This window comes from Macadamia integrifolia, chromosome 12, assembly GCF_013358625.1.
Source record: "Macadamia integrifolia cultivar HAES 741 chromosome 12, SCU_Mint_v3, whole genome shotgun sequence".
Taxonomy (NCBI): Eukaryota; Viridiplantae; Streptophyta; class Magnoliopsida; order Proteales; family Proteaceae; genus Macadamia; species Macadamia integrifolia.
Window position 1 is genome coordinate 246,557 of NC_056568.1, and position 22,288 is coordinate 268,844.

The window sequence follows — 22,288 nt, forward strand, 5'->3', positions numbered from 1 at the left end:
ATAAGCCAACCCCACGACAAAATGAGAGGTAAAATTGAAAATTTTTACTTGCTCATGATCAACAACAAATGGTTAGGATACCTTCAGATCTTCAGGAGTTAATCAACAACGTAGTGTGGTAAACAGAAGAAAAAATCCATAATAGAAATGTGAAAAGCTTCATATGAACCAATAAAGAATATTGACCATCTGTGTCACACCCCGTTCACACAGAACCGGGCCAGTGACCGGGTTAACACCGGTTAACCCAAACCTGCTGTCACACCCCTTTCACACAGAACCGGGCCAGTGACCGGGTTAACACCGATTAACCCAAACCTGTCAGGATCATATGATACAGTATTCCACCACAGTATACACACAACTAAGAAAGTGCTCATCAGTTCAGCGGAAGACTTGGTTTACCTGTGAATATTCCCATAATACTTGATACCCAAATTGTAATACAATAGTTAAGTACATGTGGGCCCGAAGACATGATATTTACACAAAAAGAATACAATTCACATATCAAGTACACAAAATGAATCACCAAAAATCAAAGAGTCAGCTCAGCTCGGTATCAAAAGGTAGAGCTCAGCCCGGTATCAGAAGGTAGAGCTTAGCTCGGTATCAAAACAAGGCTCAGCTCGGTATCAAGAGGTAGAGCTCAGCTCGGCATCAAAACTACAGTCCCGCAGTACAACTCTCGCACGAGCAATCCGTGTCGTGCTCTAATTCTTCAGGGACCCACCAATCCTCTTCAGGGAACTCAACTATGGGGCCCAACCCGTGCTCTTCAGACGGATGACCTGCAAAATCATATAAAAGAGGTGCACACGTGGGATGAGCTCACTAGCTCAGTAAGTGGAAAGAATGACCACACAGCAGTCCACACAACAAATCACAACCATATGCACTATATGCTATGCAATACATTTTAAAATCACATCCACCTAAGCAACATTACTAAGTATTTGGTTTAGTGCTACTACAGCCACAGTGCGCGTATACTCCGGGTACGAGCCGCGAACCCCATCCCGTGATACACCCATAGGGCTGTCGGAGAAGGCCCACCGTGAGTAATCAGAAAAGTAAAACATGCCGACCACCGGCTCTCAACATAAAGTAAATGACAGAAATTAAAGGTGCTGACTCCAGCAATTTAAAAGCAGTACAATTGGCCCTCTTGAATATACCACCGGGGTTGCCGACTGTCCTAATGACCAGCCGGGTATATGTCTAACCGCCACAGTGACCCGACAACCGTGACCACTGCTTTCCCCCAAATGGTAACCCAACACCTTAACCCCTGTTGGGAAGGGTCATAGCATGGGAAGATGATAATCCTAAACCGCATGCTCCTATATGACAATACGATTGCATAGTGCCACCGCGTCCCATACCACGGGCCACCAATGCACTTGTTTCCAAGCCGACTATGGCATCTAGTCTATTAATGCATCGTGCACAATGATGTCAACATTCATCACATGAGCAGGTCATCACTTGACATTTAGAAAATAAACACAGCACCCATGGCATAACAATGTGAGGATGACTAATCTACACAGCATTTTCATGATGACATGGCTAGTCTAGATACAATTAAATGAATGCCAAACAAGCCTTGAAACAAGGCTAAACGTCCTCTCCCCACTTACCTATAGTGTACAAGGACTCACGCTCAGTACGGGTGAGATCCGGTGCGAGAAGTGTACGCTTTGGTGAACTTAACATAAGTGAATGGGGTTAGCATTTCACCATTTTGGGATCAAAATTAACACGATATAATGACAAAATCATGTTTATAATCCTAAAAGAAGGTTGCACGTCCGTTTTGGGTCCAATCGGACGTAAAAATCATGTTGGGAGCCTCTCGGGTGGGTCGGACAGCCCACCTGTCTGACCCACCAGTTAGACCCACCGGTCCTGATCGGCGGGTAGGTCGGCCTACCTGTCGGCCCGTCGGTCTGGCCCGTCGGTTGGGCCCGAGGGTCTTGCTAAGACTGGCAAGCAGGTCGGCCCGCTGGTCTAGCCCGTCGGTTGGCCCCGAGGGTCTGCCCTCTCAGGCGGGTGCCCTCAGGCGGGCCAAATGGCCCACCGATCTTGGCCCACCGGTCTTGGCGGGAAAATACCATTTTCACCTGATACCTTCCCCGACCTTTGGGGAATCAAATGGGGCTCTTCCAAACCCATTCTCCACACATTCAAGGTCTCATAAGGTTGTTCTAACCTAGATCTAGGTTGGATTTAAGGAATGGAAAGCCATCTTACCTTCTTTGCTCAAGAACTCCTTCAAAACCCCAAAATCACTTCAAATCAACAATGCTTCTCCAACCTTGTAAACACTTATTCAAATCCTTCAAAATCAACACATAAATCATCTATTAAACCGTAGATTCATCATTTCAAGGGGGATTTACAAGACCTCAAGAAACCCTATCCCAAATCAAGGGTTTTACTTGGGTATGGTGAAGGTTTAAGGAACTTAGCCTTTGCTCACCTCTAAACGTAGATCTAGTGTTGGAGATCACTCTTCCGACGTCGGAATGGGAAGATCAAGCCTCGGTGTTGCTGAAATCCAAACGTCCGAGTGTCATAAATGAGAAAAAGAAAAAGGAAAACATAAATGTTATTTATACTTCCTAAAATAACTAAGTAATCACATGGGTGGGTCACTCAAGTGGGTGGATGCGCCCACCTGTGACCGCCCACCTGAGAGTCGAAAATTGGCCAACAAGTGATATTTTGACAGAATTCGGCCCTCGGCACGAATCTCACTCTTGGCATAAGATGTAATATATGTATGCGCCCTAAGATACGGTCACATACCTGCTTTATCCGTACATGGCCTTATGATATGTTCATGTACACGGCTTTGGTACACCCATCTCCTCTGGCACTGGCTCGGACTTGTCTGGCCAGCCGGTGTTTAAGGTCACCCTTGCCATCATGGTCCTTAAGGAACCCGCCTTAACTCTCTCCGGTTCGGGTCCTGCATGGTTAAACCGGATCAACCGTGTAATCATACGGGGTTTAAGAAGTATGGTATTACAATCTGTCTCTTCTCCATGACTTGAAAAACTATGAAGCGTGCCAAGTAGAAGAAAAAAATCCATACAATAACTAAAACATGGAATAGAGAAAGAATGCTAAACTCTTAACTAACCTTTTTACCTTTTTTTCCTAGTTAGATAATAATAATAATCCCATCCCAATCGCTGAGGTGGGATCTTATAAACTCATCAATTGTTAGTAGAAGATGGCCTTTGATCATGGTAGGGCTGATATAATGCACTATGTTTTTCTTAATGATGCGAGAACTATCTCAAATATATAAAGAGCCATAAATGTCAAACACACCCACTTTCCTATAGAGTTTTAAGTATAAAAGAAATGGAGAGAGAGAAGGGGATGTGTGAGAGAGAGAGGAATATGAGAAATAAACTTTTAGAGAATATTAATTATTAAAAAAATTACAAAGGTACCAGCAATTATCGAAAAATAAAAGGGAATGAGGGCAAAGAAATAAGGGTAAAATAGTCAAGTGAAAGATTAATTTTCATAGAGAGTGATAAGAGAGAGGAGGGAGAGGTGAGATATAATCTAAGGATTTCCTATTTGGAGGAGAGTAACGTGAGAGTTGAGAGGGAGATAAGAATAATAGGATAAAATCTAAGGGTTTCCTATTGATAGGAGAGTTTTAAGTATAAAAGAAATTACAAGGGTACCAACAACTATGGGAAAATAAAAAAGAATGAGGGTAAATAAATAAAGGTAAAATAGTCAGGTGAGAGATTTGCCACTTCGTGCTTTTATATATATATATATATATTAAAAAAAGAAATTACAAGGGTACCAACAATTATGGGGGAAGAAAAAAATGAACGAGGGCAAAGAAATAAGGGTAAAATAGTCGAGTGAAATATTTGCCACTCCGTGCTTTTATATAATAGAATGATATATATACATATATAATTTTTTATTTATTTATTTATTTATTTTTATTTTTTTATGAACAGAGGGATTATTCATTGAAAATATGATGACTGATAAGTATGGAATTACAAGACTCCTTCAACCACAAAGTGAAAATAAAGTATTATATGCATTGAATATACTGACAAATGCCCACAGATCTATGCCACATCAAATATAGATTTTCACACTTAGATGGAACTTATAGAATGTTGAGGAGGATAGTTGAATATTCGTACATAGATGGCATCCTAATAGTGGGATTCCTTTCATCTACATACAATGAAAACCAAGTTTCATCTATTGAAAATTTATTCGATTTTTTTTTTTTGTCACATCTCTCAAGAGATTGGATCTATTGCACATATGATTACCTCGTCATGCATGTGAGGATCCAACACTTATCCAACTTCTTACCATTACAAGGGTGAAGATAGGTACATATGGAAACAAGGAAGGACAGGCGTTGAATTCACACATACATCAAGGTGATTATACAAGCAACGAATCCAAATTCCTCTCTGAGGCTCACATGGGTCAGTATAATTTTGGTAAAATCATGTGAATTAGTATAGATGATGTGTGTTTTTCCTATTGTGTTTGAAATAGTTTATATCATTCAAATAATTATTAAAGTAGCCCATTTTTTATTTGACTCAAAAGAGCTGGCTCCACAACATCCATTGGTTTTAAAACTTATCACTATCATTTCTCCAAAACAAATCTGCATGGTCATTGTGGGAATTTGGGAGTTTGAAATGTGAGTATGCATAATTTGAAAGGGAAAAACACTATCAATTTAAACAAAATTTCCTTATCCGTATGCAAGATAAGTTTGTTCCTTCCATCGTTGCAACTTTTAAGACACCTTATCCTGGATATAATGGAAGACATCAAACTTGTTAATACCGAATTCAAAAGGTAAACTTGGGCATTTAGATGTAGTTTCTCCATATGGACTGAGGACTTCGGAGAACCACCGATTGAACTTGGTAGGGTATTTACAATTTTACATCGAGGGAGGAGTTCTTCAAGTGGGTTGCTTCTCCACTTGTAGTTTCAAATTTATAAATGTCTTGAGGAAAGTAATTGGGTACATAGAATTAAATGGAGGGAGAAAAGAGGGCTCCCATGTATGATTCCCCGGGACCGTTGGACTTTGCTTCTAATTGATCCGTCGATGAGAAAACGGCAAGAGACTTAGGCCCCGTTTGTTTAGAAGAGAGTTAATAGTGGGATAACCTGACATGTGGGTCCCATAGAGCAATGGGGTGTGAGACATGATAGTAAAATTGGGGTAAATGTATTCTAGCATCCCACCCCTACATTGTTTGGTTGGGTGGGATGGTTCCTTCGTCTTGGAGAGAGAGAGAGAGAGAGAGAGATCACCGCTTCAACTCTCCAACGGACTTGTTGCCACAAGGTCGGACGTGTTTCTCAACATAAGAGATGATGAAGCAGAACACCGCAAGACAATGAAAGCATGCTAGACTCATGGGAACCTTCACTCACCTCACTCTTATCTTGACGATGAACAGGAGGATGATCTGGGTTGTGTTATGCCTCAAGCAAATTGTGAAGGTATTGTAGATTGTATTAAAAAATCTGTAACATCTCCTCAAAGACAAGTAGATAAAATAGAAATTAGTTAGAATGGTAGCAAAGTTTTGTATTCCTTTATGCTCCAATGCACAATTAACTCTTCCTTCGATATCGACCTGGCAGATGTGCCGTTTGTGGGTTCGATCATATCCTTTGTGGAGTTCCCATGTTCAGGGTAAGAAATAGAGATGGGTTCATTTAGCATAATCGTTGGTGGAGTTCATATGTTCAGGTCATAAATAGAGATGGGATTTAAGCAGAATCGTTTGTGGGTTTGGGAAGGAGGTGGCTTTAATTTTGGGTATAAGCTTGACTTCTATTGTATGTGCAATCCCACCCCAAATCCATATACTTGACAGGGAAAAATGGATTTGAAGAGGAGATAAAAAGCAAGGAAACCCTGTTTTCATCTCATTAGGAGGAAGAAGAAGCATAGGAGAGAGAGAGAGAGAGAGAGAGAGAGAGAGATTCCACATTGTCTCCCTTAAGAGTCCCTCCGATTTGGTGGGACTTTGCAAGGTGATGGGGTGAGAGAAATAGTAGGCCATGTGGGCCGACATGAAAAAGCAAGTTATCTGTTCAAATTCCTACCCCACTTATCCAAACATTTTAACAACCTATTAGGGTGGAATAGTTTATACAAGGGAGAGGGATAGGCATGCTAGCAGGATACTTTAGAATCTTACATGCTAGCAGGATCTTAGCTGTCGGATTCACTTAGCTTATATAAACCGTTGGATTCAATACACCGCTGCCACATCATAATTTTTTTCCCAGTAACCTGCATCTGACCTGTGACGCTGCAACACTTCTCCCTCTCTCTCTCTCTCTCTCACAGCTTCTCCTCCCTCCAGCCCCCTCCTCCATCCCCTTCGCCTCAATCCCCATTGCCCCGTCCGTTGGTTTCCACTTTCATTTTTATTTATGATGATAAGTTCGGATTGAGCTTTGGTAATAGACTATGGAAACCCAGGCATGGCATCGATTATAAGATGCTTTGTTAGGGTTTAGTTTTTTTTAGCGGTAACCCCACTCCCAGATGTGGATATATGGAAGAACCCATTTTTTTAGCTTACCAAAACCCATACAGAAAATAGAAACCAAATTAGTAACTACCAGAAGTAGGAATTACTAGAATTAGTAACTAAGATTTAGACATTTAGTTGAATTCTAGAAAGTAGAGTTTTAGAAACTGAAATTAGAAACAGATAACATAGGACTCTGATGAATCCATATTTTAGAAAAGTAAGTTGAACCAGGATTTGATATTGATTGAGAAAACTGAACTTTAAACAGAGACTAAGATTCAACTAATGAATCCATAGCAAGATCATTAGATAGGGAATTAGTGCATCTATTACTCTTGTAAACAGAATAGAAATAGAGAACAGGTTACGGAATCACAGGTTTAAAAATTCTGACCTGTTTCAATTGGAGAAAAGGAAAGATGGATAAAGAGGATAACAATTTTATTCAAAAGGTGCTCTGGCTTCTTGTTTCAATTGGAGAAAAGGAAATTCTGACATGTTTGTCTTCGGATGATGATACAATTTTATTCAAAAGGCGGTCTATTTGCTCTGCAACTGAAGGCAAAACTCAGAGTATGAACTACACTTCCAGATCCTTCATACCTGCAACAAGTCCGTACTTATGATGATTCTCGAGTTGGCCCTCTGGCTTCTTGTTGATATAATCTTTTAAGAATAAATCCATAAAGTTGTCTAGCAAACTGGGTAGAGAACTCATATATGTCGAAACAGCCGATGGAACTTGTGGGAGATAGCGGCATCAAGGACGACGGAATTTTTGGAAGAGAGGGGAAATCGGAGGGAGAAAAGAAGAGCAACTGTGGAGCGTCAGGGCTGGGTTGGTTCTGTAAGACAACAAATATAAACGGTATAGATCTAATCTATTTAATCCAACGGTCAATATACGTTAGCATACCTGATACCTGGGTATCTTGCTAGCATACTAGTCGTTTTCCCTTTATGGAATTATCACATCCCTTAAATTCCACCCCAACAAGACTTCTCTAAACAAACGGACCCTAATAGAATACAAGCCATTACAAGATTAACCCAGATAGAGCAAAACTCAAGTTTAGGGAGAAGTTATCCAATAAAATGCCACTCCCATCCTTTTCCTCTCCGACCCTTCTATCATGTTTTCAGCCCACATGCCCTTCACTTCTCCACCATAACCATCAAATGACCATCTTAATATTCCCCAACACCGAGCCCAACTCCCTGAACCCACTCCAAAAGCCCATCTCGACCAACATTGTTCACTCTACACCCTGCGGCCCAACCATACCCACTCAAGAAATAACTCCACCCGTCCCTCCCCGGCTATCCCCATTCCCCAGCCCAACCATACCCACTCAAGAAATGACTCCACCCTTGTAGTGACGATACAAGTGTTCAATCAAAGGTCACATCATGTGTGAAGGAATTATTCCTCATTAACGGTGAAGAAAACCTAATCCATTTAAAAATAAAAAATTAAAGGATGTCCCATTTTTTTCCCCTTGAAGGGGCACGGCCAAACTATTTAATTACGAACAGATGCTTCGAACGATGGGGGTGATTCTCGGTTCTAGTGTTATCGACTTTCGAGAGAGATCAAAAGAGAGATAAACCGTCCCCGCTGTTAAATGATAGCAGAAAGAGTCGGTGTTCGGAGTCGACGTTTCGGAGGGAACACATACTGAATCAGAGTGTTTATGGTTATGGGGTGTCCAGATTCCACAGCGGACGAACCCTAGAATCAGCTTGGGAGGTTCTAAGAACTGTTTCGTTTAATCGTTATATATTTATATCATTATTATTATTATTTTTTAATTCTCTGCAACGCTGGGGCGTGGAAGCTCAAGATTCAGATACTGGAGTTGCGCAGATTGGCTACCCTTCGTGTCTGGAATGGAGGTCGATTCCCCTACCGAGCGGAATTCTCTCTCGCTCCAAGATCGAATTGTACAGGTGCTGTATTTGAATAGTGTTTTTTTTTTTTTTGAATATCTGTTTCAATTATGGTTCTAATCGAGTTGTTCTTTGCTTCTCGTTGGTTTCTTTAATCCCTTCTGTAGCTAATTCTCGCAAAACGTCGTGGCGTTGTAATTCTGTTTTTTGAGTTGGAGTTTCTCACTTCTGTTGGTTTCTCTCATTTTATGTGTTTATTCTTTTAGTTGAAGTGTTCAGTTCTGAATTCCTTTTTTTTTTTTTTTTTTTTTTTTTTTTTTTTTTTTTTTTTTTTTCATTGCTTTAAATTCTACGTTGGATATAGTCATCGGTTTTCGAATAGAATGTGAATTTAAATAAAACGGATATACATTGGTTACATAATGATTTGATTTTCTACTGAAATGTTGCCTGTCGTCGGTGTTTCCTAAGGATCCATTATATCCTTCGAATTATTTCATTTTTTTGCCTTTTGTTATAGAGAAACTAAAGTTTATAAAATATTATCGTATTACTTTTTGAGTGAGAATTCACATTTTGCCTCTTTGGAAACATGATACCAGAGACTTCTTCTACGCGGAGTTCCTCTTGAGCTTCTTGATCGACTTCAGCCAGGGTTAGTTTCTTTTGTGAAGGAGAACAAGTCACAGTTGCCTGAGTTTGTATCCGCTATCTTACCTACAGATGAAGAGCTTCTGGATAAAGAAGAGTTTGTGGAGTCTGGAGGAGTTTCAAGAGGTTCAAGCTTAAAAAATCTGTTTCATGAAAGTCTTTTATGGACGCAATGGTTGATGTTCGAGGATGAACCATGTGCCTCCCTGAAGAATCTAGCAAAAATGAGTGTTGGCCAGCGTGGGGTGTGTGGGGCTGTTTGGGGGCATAATGACATAGCATATCGTTGCCGAACTTGTGAGCACGATGCAACATGTGCAATATGTGTTCCCTGCTTTCAGAATGGAAACCACGAGGACCATGATTATTCGATTATGTATACAGGTGGTGGGTGCTGTGATTGTGGTGATGTCACTGCATGGAAGCGTGAGGGCTTCTGTTCAAAGCATAAAGGAACTGAACAGATCCAACCTCTGCCTGAGAAGATGGCAAATTCTGTGGGGCCTGTTCTTGACGTACTTTTCATTTACTGGAAGGATAAGCTACTCTTTGCAGAAACTGTCAGTCAGGGCAATCCTAGAGTGGGTGATCATGCCAATGAACATAGAAAGGTTGCAAATGAGTGGACATTAGCAGTTGCTGAAATGCTTATTGAATTTTGCAAGCATAGTGAAAGCCTCCTCAGTTTCATTTCCACAAGAGTATTTTTATCGTCTGGTCTACTGGACATTCTGGTGAGGGCTGAGAGGTTCTTGGACACAACAGTTTTCAAGAAGCTCCATGAGTTACTATTGAAATTGCTTGGTGATCCCATTTTCAAGTATGAGTTTGCCAAAGTATATGTAAACTATTATCCAGTTGTCATAAAAGAAGCCATTAAAGAGTGTAGTGATTCAGTCATTGAGAGTTATCCTCTATTGAATACATTCTCTGTGCAAATTTTTACAGTACCAACTCTAACACCATGTCTTGTGAAAGAAATGAATCTACTGGGGGTACTGTTGGAATGCTTGGTCAACATATTTCTTTCTTGTGCTGGAGTAGATGGTAATTTACAGGTACATAATTATCAATTCCTCTTCTCATTGCTGCTTAATCATGAATTGTTTTGTTTTTGTGCCACAAGGAAACTCTAGTTGATGAAATTTGGGCATCTGAAAGACAGTTAGATTCACATATCATGACTCTGACATATGCCGAACCCTTCCAGCCAAAAAGCATAAGTTATCTTGGTCTGGACTGTTAATTATTTTCCGAGCACACAAATTTTCACAGGCATTAGCTTTTTCTGAAGACATTCATTCTGAATTCCACACATATGTGTTGTCATGTAGGCAATGAACATGTTCTTGTTTTGGATTCTTGAACATTTCAAGTCGGAGGGTGACAAATGTGTCAGTTTCTTACCTCAGTTATCCTTTTCACTTCCACCATGCCCTCAAAGTAGTATCATAGTGTTAATTTCAAGTTTGGGTTTCCAGTGTCGAAGGCTGAACTACAAGCAAGAGATGGTTGGAAGGGGTAGGGATCAAGTACGGTTTAAAGAGATAAAAGTTATAAGGGATATATGAAATAAGATAATGTTATTGGGCCAATGGGATAATTTATTTTCTCCTATGGTTTGGTTCTATAGGCCTTCGGATTTTTGTTTTTGCATTTATCAGTGCAATTGGCTTCTCTATAATGAGCTTAAAAGTTAGGATTTAAGGGGCTATACGGGATTGAGTCTATGGATTAGATTGCGTGGGTCCCATGTATTGTTAGGTAAGTTAATTTGGTCTAGAAAGAGTCCTTTTTAGTTAAGCATTTTGTGCCTTAATGATTAGGTCAGTTTCGTTTTAGTTTACTTCTTTTTTTGATTTGTTTCTATTTCAGTTTCAAAAAGATTTAGGTTAGATTGGGTCCATATTGAATTACTAATTTGGTTTTTTATTTTTTATTTATTTTTTATCTTTTATTTTTTAAAGGACTGCTCAATCTGGTTTTAGAGACTCCGTAAGTTCTAGATGGTTTCTATTTTCAGATTCCTTGGAATATCAAGTTTAGGAATTTAGGAACATTTCTAATTTTTGAGTTCTGTTTGGGTAGAAAGTTGAAGGGTTAGTTAATCTATAATTAGTGGTCTGATATGCTATGTAATGCAATGATTTGATAATGGAATGATTTAAGGTTTAGTTCTATATTGAAGTGTAGATTGGTGCCACTCCTCGCGCTCTCTCTTCTCTCCTCTCATTTTCTTCTAAAATTACTGTTCAAGTTACTGTGACGTTCACGAGTACTGTTCACAGCCCCGGAACAACCCCTTATCTTCTTTTTATTTTTCTCTTATTCTGCCCACCACAACAGATCCATCTTTTGATCCACACTATTTGCTATCAAGGCCTTTCCTAAACTAGCCATGGATGCCTTCGGTTTTCAATTTCCTGATGGAAAGATTTCTGCCCTATTCATAGTTGCTCATTAACTCTATCCCATGGCTTCGTAGTATAAGTCATTAGTTTTATGCCTCTATTGTTATTACAATTTTGGAAAATCGCCTTTATTTTTATAAATCGGAACCACAATGATTCTCCTCGATTCATCTGGAATTTTCCTTTTGCTCATAAATCTTATTAAATAGCTTGGTTAGCTACGTAATCCTAAGCTTTTCTACACTTCTGGGATCCCATTTTGACCAAGTGCCTTCTCTACTTTCATCCTCTTTAATGTTTTTTTTTTAAATACTTTGGGCTCCCTAATTTTCATATATATATATATATATATACACATACATACATACATATAGATATACATACATATGTATATACATATCTTTATAACATATGGTGTCTTGATGAGTTGTGCAACCAGTGGTGTCATCTTGTTAGTTTGGGCCGGTTTCGGTGCGGTAATGATGAATCCGAGACCAAATCAATTAGGAAGGTTCAGTTTAGTTTGGTTTTGGGTTCGTATCGGTTTGTTATCTGGTCGGTTTTGGCCTGGTTTGGGTTCTTTTTACTGTATATATATAGACATATACAAATACAAATTTATGGAAAAATCTGGTTTTTAATGAGTTTCAGCTATTATCAGTTTCTTATCGAGTTATATCGGTTTGGTTTTGGTTTCGTGCCAGGTTTCTAGATAGTTTATGCGTCGGATTCTTTTGGTTTTCGGTGCGGTTTCTGGCCGGTTTGGTTTGGGTCGATTTACCTTGTTCACTCCTAATTTTGACACCCTTAAATGCAACCTTCCAGAACACTGTTAATCAAAGTGCATTTTGTAAACTGTAGAAATAATTTTTCCATCTCTCCTTAATGTCCTCATTGTTTACTAGTACTTCATCATCCCCGTTTTTAATGCATCTAACATTGTCAAAATCTCTACTCTTTCCTTCCCTCATTTTAGCTATCGAATAGGTAGCTTTTCCCCCTTTCTTTGTGCTCAAATTGTTATAGAGATCCTCATCTTTCTTCGCCTTCCTTTACCTACAATCATCTTAGCTTCATTTCTAGCAGATTTATCCCTTTTTAAATCCTCTACATCCTTAGTTCTTGTCATGTCTTAAAACTAGCTTTCTTAGCCTTAATGGCTGCTTGAACATCATCATCCTACCACCAAGTCTTTGTTAACGAATGGCATTTTCCTTTAGATTCACCTAAAACATCTTTATCAACCTTCTTAATGCAAGTAGTCATCTTGTTCCACATTGTATTAGTGTCTCCATCACAGTCTCACCTTCCTTATTTGATTGATATATCAGCAAATGATTTCAGGTTTTCTCCTTTTAAGCTCCATCACCTTATCCTAAGGCAAATAATCTCACATTTCCTATGGTTCAGAGTAAAGAGACTCATATCCATGACCTAATCTATGTTGAGTGGTTAGCTCTCCCTCAGTATAACCTTACAATCCTTACATAATAACCTATCAGTCCTTAGAGTTGGAAAGAAATCTGGTTGGCTACTATTATTCCCACTTTTTTAGGTAATTAAATGATCCTCTCTTTTTAAAGTATGCACTTACTATGGATAAATCATAAGCCACAACAAAATATAAAACTAAAATGCCGTTCTCGTTCCTCTCTCCTAAACCATATCCTCCATGTACTACTTCATTGCCTCTATGATCTCTCCGAACATGTCTGTTTAGATCTCCCGCTATAATAAGCTTTTCTCCTTGACTAAAACCTTACACTAAACAATCCATATGTTCCCAAAATTGTATCTTGTTACTTCCATCCAATCCAACTTGGGTTGCGTAAGAGCTAATTATATTGACAACCTCTTTCTTTAGCACGCACTTGATGTATAATACTATCCCCAATTCTTTTAACATCCACTACATCATTTTTAAAATCTTTATACACTACTATCCCTACTCCACTTCTATTACTTTAATACCCTGTATACCAAAGTTTTTAGTCATTGAACTCTTTCGCTTTTTCACCCTTCCATCTAGTCTCATTGTTGAACTAAGTCTCTCATGTGAAGCGCAATCTGCTCAGGCTCTTGGTACTTCTCGCACATCCCTACAAGTTTATCTATCGATCTATCATCAACACCACCACCGTCATTAATACCATCAGATGGGGATGATTTGCAAGTGTGTGCACTAGCTGTGATCAGTTGACATCCTCATCATCATCTTTGATAGCCTGAAACTCGAAAGGTCAGGGTGTTGAACATGGCCCTCTCTAGACGCCGTAAACTCGTTTACATCAACACCCATCTGACTACCTGTCTTGGGGTCGGGCCTACCCCCAACCTGATCCATGTCCGACACACCTTGATCCTTCACCCACTTATATAGGGGATCCTCCTCATCATTTGAGTCAACTTGGAAAATGTTGGCAAGCTCGATTGGATTTTTATTTCCCTCCATGCCCATTCGTATGTGTTGCATATTCAGTCTCATGTGATAATGTACATACACTACTACTCCAACCGTGGGTGACCCAATCAGTTCTGCCTCTTGGAGTGGATGAGTGTGAATGTACTCCAATTACGCTCGTGCTTGGAGGCGTAACATTTTTGGGAGAGCATCTTTATTACTATCTCTCTCAAGTTAGGTGCGTCACTCCCATAGAGCTTCCACCAGTCACCTGCATTAGAGTATTAAAATTTACCTTGGTACATATGTATATGAATTGAATGGAGACAAAATTACCAGTAATGTAGTGAACCTACCAGATTCTGTGCTTTCTCGACCAGACTTTGTGGCTGCCTGATCAGAAGTCCCAAGAGCATCCCTGAAGTTCTTTATCAATATACTCATTTCAAACATTGGTAATGTTCACTTTAATATGAAATCAAGTAATTAAATTACATATGAATACTTGCTATAAGTTTACAACTCTTACATATTTATTACACTTTGCTTGTGTATTTAAGTTTCCTGTAATTTTTCAAAGTAATTTTTTAAGTCCATAAATTAAATTAATTAATTTTTGAATAGGGAAAAAAAATCGACTCCTTGAGGCCATAGATCGGCCAACAATGTTCAACATATATAAAGTTGACCTCCAAACACTAAGTATTAGTCATAGATTGGGCTATAGTGTGTAAAATATAAAAAAATTGAATGCGAACCACCAAGTATTTATCCTATTTTTTGAAAAAAATCACTTTTTGTGAAAAGTGATATGCCTCCAACTTTGAATCTTGCACAAATCTTCCAACAAAACAGCAAATTGTCGCTTCCACTGCGTTCCTCTATTGCCCAGCACTAATTCCAACCTAGTATAGCAGTGATTTTACGAAGTGCCAAAACTGTGTTTTCCAAGGTTCTGAGTCGAAAGTAAGCAAAGTATTCAATCCATTTCATGCGAAATGTGGGAGATTTATAGTATGGGTTATGAACCGTTTTGACTGAAATATCAGCGAAACAACAGGAAGGACTGAAATTTTGGCGAAAACCTTAGTCGAAACATTGACATCTTTGTGTATAGCCAGCTGTTTCGTTTTGACGGCCTGCTAAAATGATAAATTTCATTAAACCTAGTACCATGTGTCCAATGCATGAAACGACTAATCATTAAGGTATATGGTATAAGAACTGCATAGGTTGAAGTGTAGAAGAGAATAAGAAGGCTTTGAAATATATATAATGGTAAAATTGTTGCATGCTTAATTATTGTTAGCAGCCATGGTTTGTGCTAGAATAAACCTAGGATCCACTGCCAACGCCAAACAGTGACCACTACTTGGGATCTTATTGATGCAGTATTGTTACATCGATTGGGTTTCAAACTGGGTCCGTACCTGGTCTATATTATGGGATTATTCAATTCCCTACTGCCCAGCCTATATTCTGCCCAAGGATATCTATTGGCCAGCCTTCCTTTTTTTCTGGGGGGGGGGGGGTGGGTGGGTGGGTGGGGGTGAATATAGCTATCAATATGCTGATTTGGAGGGAGATTAATTCCAGGTTGACCAGCTTTATTTAGAGAAATATTTTCAAGATTTTGTGGCCATGAAACTGGCTGATTTCAAGGAGATATTTCCATAATTGAGTGCCTGCCCAGTTTGCGCAAGGATTAACTATCAAGCTTGCCTATTTGGGAGGATATCAGCCAACAGTTAATGGAGGAGATAATTCCCAGATCTTTCTGTATGGAGGCAGCTTTGAAGGCCAGTTGTGTGGAGACTTTCATCCCAAACGATTGAGCTGCCTTGGGAATTCAGTTTTGTCTTTGTATGGGAGGCTTTAGTATTCATTTTTAGTTTCTATTTTATTCTAGGACTCTTTATTATGGGATTGGATTTTGTTTCTAAATAGGAAAAGGGGACGTTCTTTCCATGCAAGAAAGAAGCCCTAATTGATGTAACCGATTGACATTATAAATAAAGAACAAAGGCTGATATACAGCCAATGATTTGAGAGGGGAAACAAAAAGAGTTTAGTTTGAAACCATGAAGGATTTGAGATGCAGTTGGGTGAGAGGCCCAAGGGTGAGATGCCCTAAGCTATGAGAAGGTGAGAGGCTCAATCCAAATCTATCTTCTTATTTATTTATTTATTTTTATTTCCAATCAATTGCCATTATTGTTCTATTATGAAATTGGATTTTTGAAGACTGTTTGAAGAGGTGATTTAACTGCTGGACATCAATGTATCGATCCTCACGTAGAGTTGGTTCTTATCTGAACTAGCTCCTACATTACATATTCTTGTTCCTACTTCCTAGTACATGTTCTTGGAATTGTTGGTAAAAATTTGCACATTATTGGTGAGTAGTTGTACTGTCTCTTTGAAAAACACATAACTTGTGGCTTATATATCTTTAAATGATACAGAAATAATCTCCTATTTTATAGCCAGATGTTTTAATGATGAAGTTTTACTGTATTTTTATGTATTATTCTGTATTTATACGATTCTAAAATCTTTTGATATGTTTGTGGTAAGTCATTTTTTCTATACAAATAATATTATCCGTTAAGTTCTTCTACATTTTTTTTTTCTTTAAATATTTGATATTTTGTGTGAGATTATTTTATATGAATTATATAAAGTACTTAAATATATGCCAAGTTTTGTAGTGTGTTTTTATGGCTATACCAAATCATGCAAAGATCTATCCTGAACCAAAATTTTCCCATCCCTGAACTTACTATGGTCGTGGGTAATACATTTCAACTACAGTGGAAGTGCTGTTGTTTTTATGTCTTAAGGAAGATAATTGATTTTAGCAGATTTCATATAGTCTTTGTCAGTTATTTTGAGTTTGTTCTCCACTGTTCACATTGCAGTTTAAGCTTCTCTTTCTGTTTTATTTCACACTTTGTTAATGATATAATAGGGCAAAACAATTGATTGTCCTTCTGCAGGTCAGTAAATGGGCCAGTTTATATGACACAACTGTTCGTGTCGTTGAAGATACACGCTTTGTTATGAGCCATGTTGAAGTTCCAATGTATATAACTCATGGGCAACCGGATATTGCAAGAACATGGATGAGGCTTTTGGCTTTTGTGCAAGGGATGAATCCTCAGAAGAGGGTTACAGGCCTTCACATAGAAGAAGAGAATGAAAATATGCATATGCCTTTTGTGTTGGGGCACTATATTGCATGCATTCATTCTCTATTAGTGGCAGGGGCATTTCCTGTCAGTGGTGCTGAAGAAATGAAAGATGATACTCTTGTGGACAAAGATAAACCAAATTTTGATGACACTGATGGTCTGCGACATGCAAAAGTAGGAAGGCTTTCCGAGGAGAGCTCCGTGTGTAGCGCAACGGGGAGAAACAGTACTCTGGATTCCTTTTCTAAGGGTGTTGAAGAGAAGGTTGATACTGGTGGTCATTGTTCAGTTCCCTCTTCTGTATCTTGGTTAACATTTGAGTGCCTGAGGGCTATTGATAGTTGGTTGCCACTTAATGCTCCATCTGGAGCTCCCTGTAATTTTTTATCTTCAGATACTGGTAGTGGTGTTGGTAGTAATTTCTCATTATTGAAGAGAACATTGTCAAAGATTAGAAAAGGCAAATATATCTCAAAGGTGTCCCGTGCACCCTCAGCCAGAATTAGATCAAACACTTCCACTGAACTTCATGGTCCGCATGGTTCATCATCTTCCTGTCGTGGTTTTGTAATTAGCAGTGATCTGGAGAGTCAAATTCTAGTCCAGGACAGTAGCACAACAGATCCGAGTGAAATGGATCTTGAACGTGCCAGTAGCACTATAGATCTTGATGAAACTATTCTACAACCAGACTCTGCTGCAGATATGGAATCCTTACATGTTTTAAGTTTGCCAGAGTGGCCTGATTTAAGTTATGATGTTAGTTCACAGGATGTGTCTGTTCATATTCCTTTGCATCGGTTGCTTTCGATGCTGTTATATAAAGCATTGAGAAGTTGTTATGCTGAATCTGTAGCTACACAGATGAATGATGCTAGTTCTACTTTGCTAGCTGGACCATGTCTTGATTTTTCTAGGCAGGTTCTTGTTGGCTGCCACCCTAATGGATTTTCTGCCTTTTTAATGGAGCATCCCCTACGGATAAGGGTATTTTGTGCTCAAGTGCGTGCTGGCATGTGGCGGAAAAATGGGGGTGCAGCTATATTAAGTTGTGAGTTGTATCGATCAGTTCGTTGGTGAGTAATGCTCTCTATGATGCATTTCTTCCTGAAGTGCATTGGATGGCATTAATCTTGATGGATTTCTGTTTTGTTTGTTCTTTGTGCAGGTCAGAACAGTCTCTAGAGCTTGATCTATTTCTGATGCAGTGCTGTGCTGCGTTAGCTCCACCGGGCCTATATGTGAAGAGAATTATAGAATGTTTTGGATTATCAAACTATCTTTCTCTGAATTTGGAACGATCTGATGAGTATGCATCTTATCAAGCTAACTTCTTGTTAGGTTATTGAATGTTATTCACACATCCATTTGTGCACATTTGGAGTAGATTAGACATGCATCGGAAGGGTATCCATACGTTACCTTAATTATTATCTGCTTTAAACCTGTAAGGACTGAATTGTTGTTATCATGAAGGACTCTGCGAATTTACTGGTAATGAGGGCTATATGATGCATATAGCAAGATTTTCTTGTCCATACATTATTTTGTTCAATATGTCTTACCTGCTTAGTTACTTCCTGTGATTGGCTTTTTCCTGATTTAGGGATTAAAACTCCCTAAAGAAATATTGTTGACATCAGCACTGAAACCCCCCACATCCCCCCCCCCCCCAAAAAAAAAAAAAAAGAAGAAAGAAAAAGGAAAAAGAGCCACCTCTAATATAGCAACAGAACAGTGGTGAATTGAAGGTGGTACAGCCAATGCCCAAATGGCACACGTGGATATGCGTGAATAAGAACCGAAGAGATCAGCCCTTGCCAAATTCCCAAAACTGAAAACATGCGGAAGAATACTTCGACAAATAGGAAGAGCAACTTGGGATGGTGGGGGTTCTACCCTAGCACAACCTGAAGAGATGCAAGCTCAACATTGACCTGGTCTGATGTGATCGCTTGAGGTGCATGACCCAATGCTAGTCATGTTGGGGTGAGAGTCAAACTTAGTGTGGTTGTTTTAAGTAATTTAGTCTTGTGAGAGTTACTTAAGTAGTTCAGTGCCATAGATAGCTATATTTCTAATGAAAATGAGACGATCATCATTGACTTCCGGGTCAATTTCCAGCACTAATTCCTACAGTTGATTGGTCTCATATGTGACCAACAAAGATCTGGTTCAACACACACGGCTTAAATGCTATTCTAGAGGCCAGCCCTTCTCTTGAGCATTTTTGTTGATGGTTGAGCTTCCATGATGGATCGTTGATTCAACAAATTGTACCTTTTTTCTCTTCCTGACATATGTCTTTAATTCCGTGGTTTGCTGACCAAGTTGCTCACTGCTTTGATTGAGACCCCCCCTCTTTGGAATCCACATAATTTTCCAATTCAAAAATTTTCATTGAATCTTGTGATGAAGAGATTCGATTTGTGCCCATAGCCCATGCCGGATTAATCGTATTCTGGGAATTCTATAACTGACGAAAGGAAGAACACTACTCTCCTCCAGACCTCTTTCCCCGTGGAGGATAGAGATCTGAAAAAGTACTACCATTTTCGGAGAAAAGGAATCAAAGAAGGTGAGATCCATGGACACAAATCTTACTTTTTTTTGGGTGATAATACTTGCAGCCCTTCTGAGAGCCAGAATGCCCAACAAAGACGCAACATAAGGATGAATCCCAAATTTTCTTGATGTAAATAAAAAATGGGAAAATTTCTCACTCCCCTATATTTACCCTACATTTACTCAAACTTTCACATAAAAAAATAAACTTCTACTTCTCCTTCTCCCCTGTACTTGAGAAAATACTTAAATTACCCATCCTTTTCATATATATATATATATGCAACTCCTAAATCATAATTTCCTTTACCATTTATTTTTGTTTTTAACAGAAGTTGGACCCACTTCTTGATGTAGCAATTTCGATGGATGGACCCAAACCCGGCCCAGAATCCAGACCCAAAACCAAAATCCAATTTGGGTTCAAAGTTACTGATTTGGGGTTCAAGATTATTAGAATATTCTAGGATTTTATTTTATCTGAAAATATTTGTTTTATTTTATTTTAGGTTATTTTGGGGTAGCTATTAGGTAAGTAGAAATTTCTAATTTTAGTTTTATTGTGTTTCTATTTTATTAGACTTTAATTTAGGGAGTAATTAGGATTTTCTATTTCAGTCTTAAGAGTTTTTATTTTTATTTAATATAAGTAAGGCATGTAACCCAAGGAATTAGTCAGTTGATTAATGAAGAATGAAGTGATCGTGAAAACCCCCCTGCGTGGCTGTCTTCTCCCCCTCCTCTTCCTCTTCTTCCTCCCTGCGACCTCTTTATTTCCCCCCTTTCTTCCTTCTTCTGTGAGATCTCCTCCCCCCCTTCTCTACTTCCTCTTCTTCTCCTTCTTCACCTTCCCCGTTGTATTTTCTCTTTCTCTGGGATTATTCTGTTTCTAGCGACAGTTACAACTTTACACAAGTTCACTGATCTCCCTTGTGTGAGACCTGCTTAGGCTGAAGATTTGGTCGAAGGTTCGCCTCCCTTGGGCGATTGAAACCCTAGGAGCTTTGCCCTTGTTGAAGCTCCTATAGTGAGATTTGAAGTCATAACCAGATCTGGTATGTGAACCACCGCCAGATCTGTTTCAGCAGTCCTAGGCCTTGTAATCAATGGTTGTCTGACCTTATGGTTGCCTGCAATCGAGAGTCCTGGAGATTACAAAGCTTTGCTCAAGATTTCAGATCGGAAGAAGCCCTGCTTGCTGAGATTTTTCCCCTAGAACCAGCCTTTGAGTTCTGTCCAGAGGTTGAAGACAACCTCACAATCGTGAGGGACCCAACCCCTTTGTTATTCTTCTTTCCAATTTTACCCTTCTCTTCCTCTATATTTCTCTTTATGCCCCATCTAAGTACCCTTCCTAGTTTACCCTTGAACCATAATCTAAATTCTCCATTGTGTCCTCCCTCCTTAACCGACCCATTCAAAATTAGAGATTTCTGGTTTATTACAATAGTGCCACTAATCCTTGCTACCCTCATTGAATTACAAGTTTGCTATTACTTGAGTATTTACCCTTTGGATAGGTCATTTAATTACCAAATTGCCACTGCTTCTAGTAATTGGCCTCGAACCTCTTACTTGGGCCCATAACCATCCATTTGGAACTTTTGGGGCCCACCAGCCCCTCATTACTTCTTCTCTCACCGCAGAATGCAGGGACGAGGCAACCAACCCCCGCTACTGCACCCCCTCTTCTTTCCCCATTGCTGCTCTACTCCATCCTAATCCCCACCGCTCCTGCCTCTCAGCCTCTGTCCTTGTCCTCCCGGTCACCCCCTGCAGGGCCCTACCCTTGCCGTTGAATTCATATCAAATTATACAAGGTGACCATCCTCTGATGCAGATTAATCATCAAAATAGGCTTGTTTTATTAGGAATAAGCCTAGGGTTGGGTTCCATACATGTTGGGCCTTTGATCCCGTGTGTTTTGATTGTAATAGACCACTTTTATGAGTCTAAAAGAGGGGCTCTAAGGCTGAGTACGGGATTACTAGTTAGTCTCATTTTTCATTAGTTTCCGTTTTAGTTGGGCATTAGTGAGGTTATTTAGTTTATTATTTAGTTTCTAAATCCAGTTTATTTAATTTCTAATTTCAGTACTTTTAATTCCTAGTTTCTATTTCCAGTAATTAGATGACCTTCTATTTTGTAAGTTTCTATTTCAGTTTTTGAAAACTAAAGTTAGTTTCTATTTTATGTAAACCCCATCATTATTATAAATAAGAAGAGGAGGCTCCTAAGCCAGGAATGATTTTATGAATGAAAAGCTATGTTGCTGTTGCTCTTCTGAGTTTGCTTTGTGTGTGATCAAAGTGGTGGTCTTGTTTTTGATCAAGGCTGTAGGAATTGGTGTTTGATCCAATTGATTCTTTGCGGTGTGAAGCCCAAGAGGTTCCTTTCAAGTGTTCTTCTTCTTTCTTTTTTCAAGGTTATTTACAAGACTATATTGTGTTTCTCCAGCCAGGTACAGATCTAAATTTTCTTAATTTCTGGTTCTGGAATTCCCAGATTTCTCCCAATCGATCCTTCTCTGATCAAACTATCCAACCGTCTGATGATTCCCATCTTCTGGTTGAGTGTGCTATCTAG

General features: G+C 39.1%; 1 protein-coding gene across 1 annotated transcript in view; it reads left to right on the top strand.

Annotated features, from left to right (window-relative positions):
• Positions 1 to 8,125: 8,125 nt before the first annotated feature.
• Positions 8,126 to 22,288, top strand: part of LOC122058203 (E3 ubiquitin-protein ligase PRT6-like) — a 50,403-nt gene continuing 36,240 nt past the window's right edge. The window contains exons 1-4 of the mRNA XM_042620761.1: positions 8,126 to 8,540; positions 9,083 to 10,189; positions 16,943 to 18,213; positions 18,306 to 18,446. Coding sequence (XP_042476695.1) covers positions 8,481 to 8,540; positions 9,083 to 10,189; positions 16,943 to 18,213; positions 18,306 to 18,446 — 2,579 coding nt within the window. The 5' untranslated portion in view covers positions 8,126 to 8,480. The remainder of the gene's footprint in view (positions 8,541 to 9,082; positions 10,190 to 16,942; positions 18,214 to 18,305; positions 18,447 to 22,288) is intronic.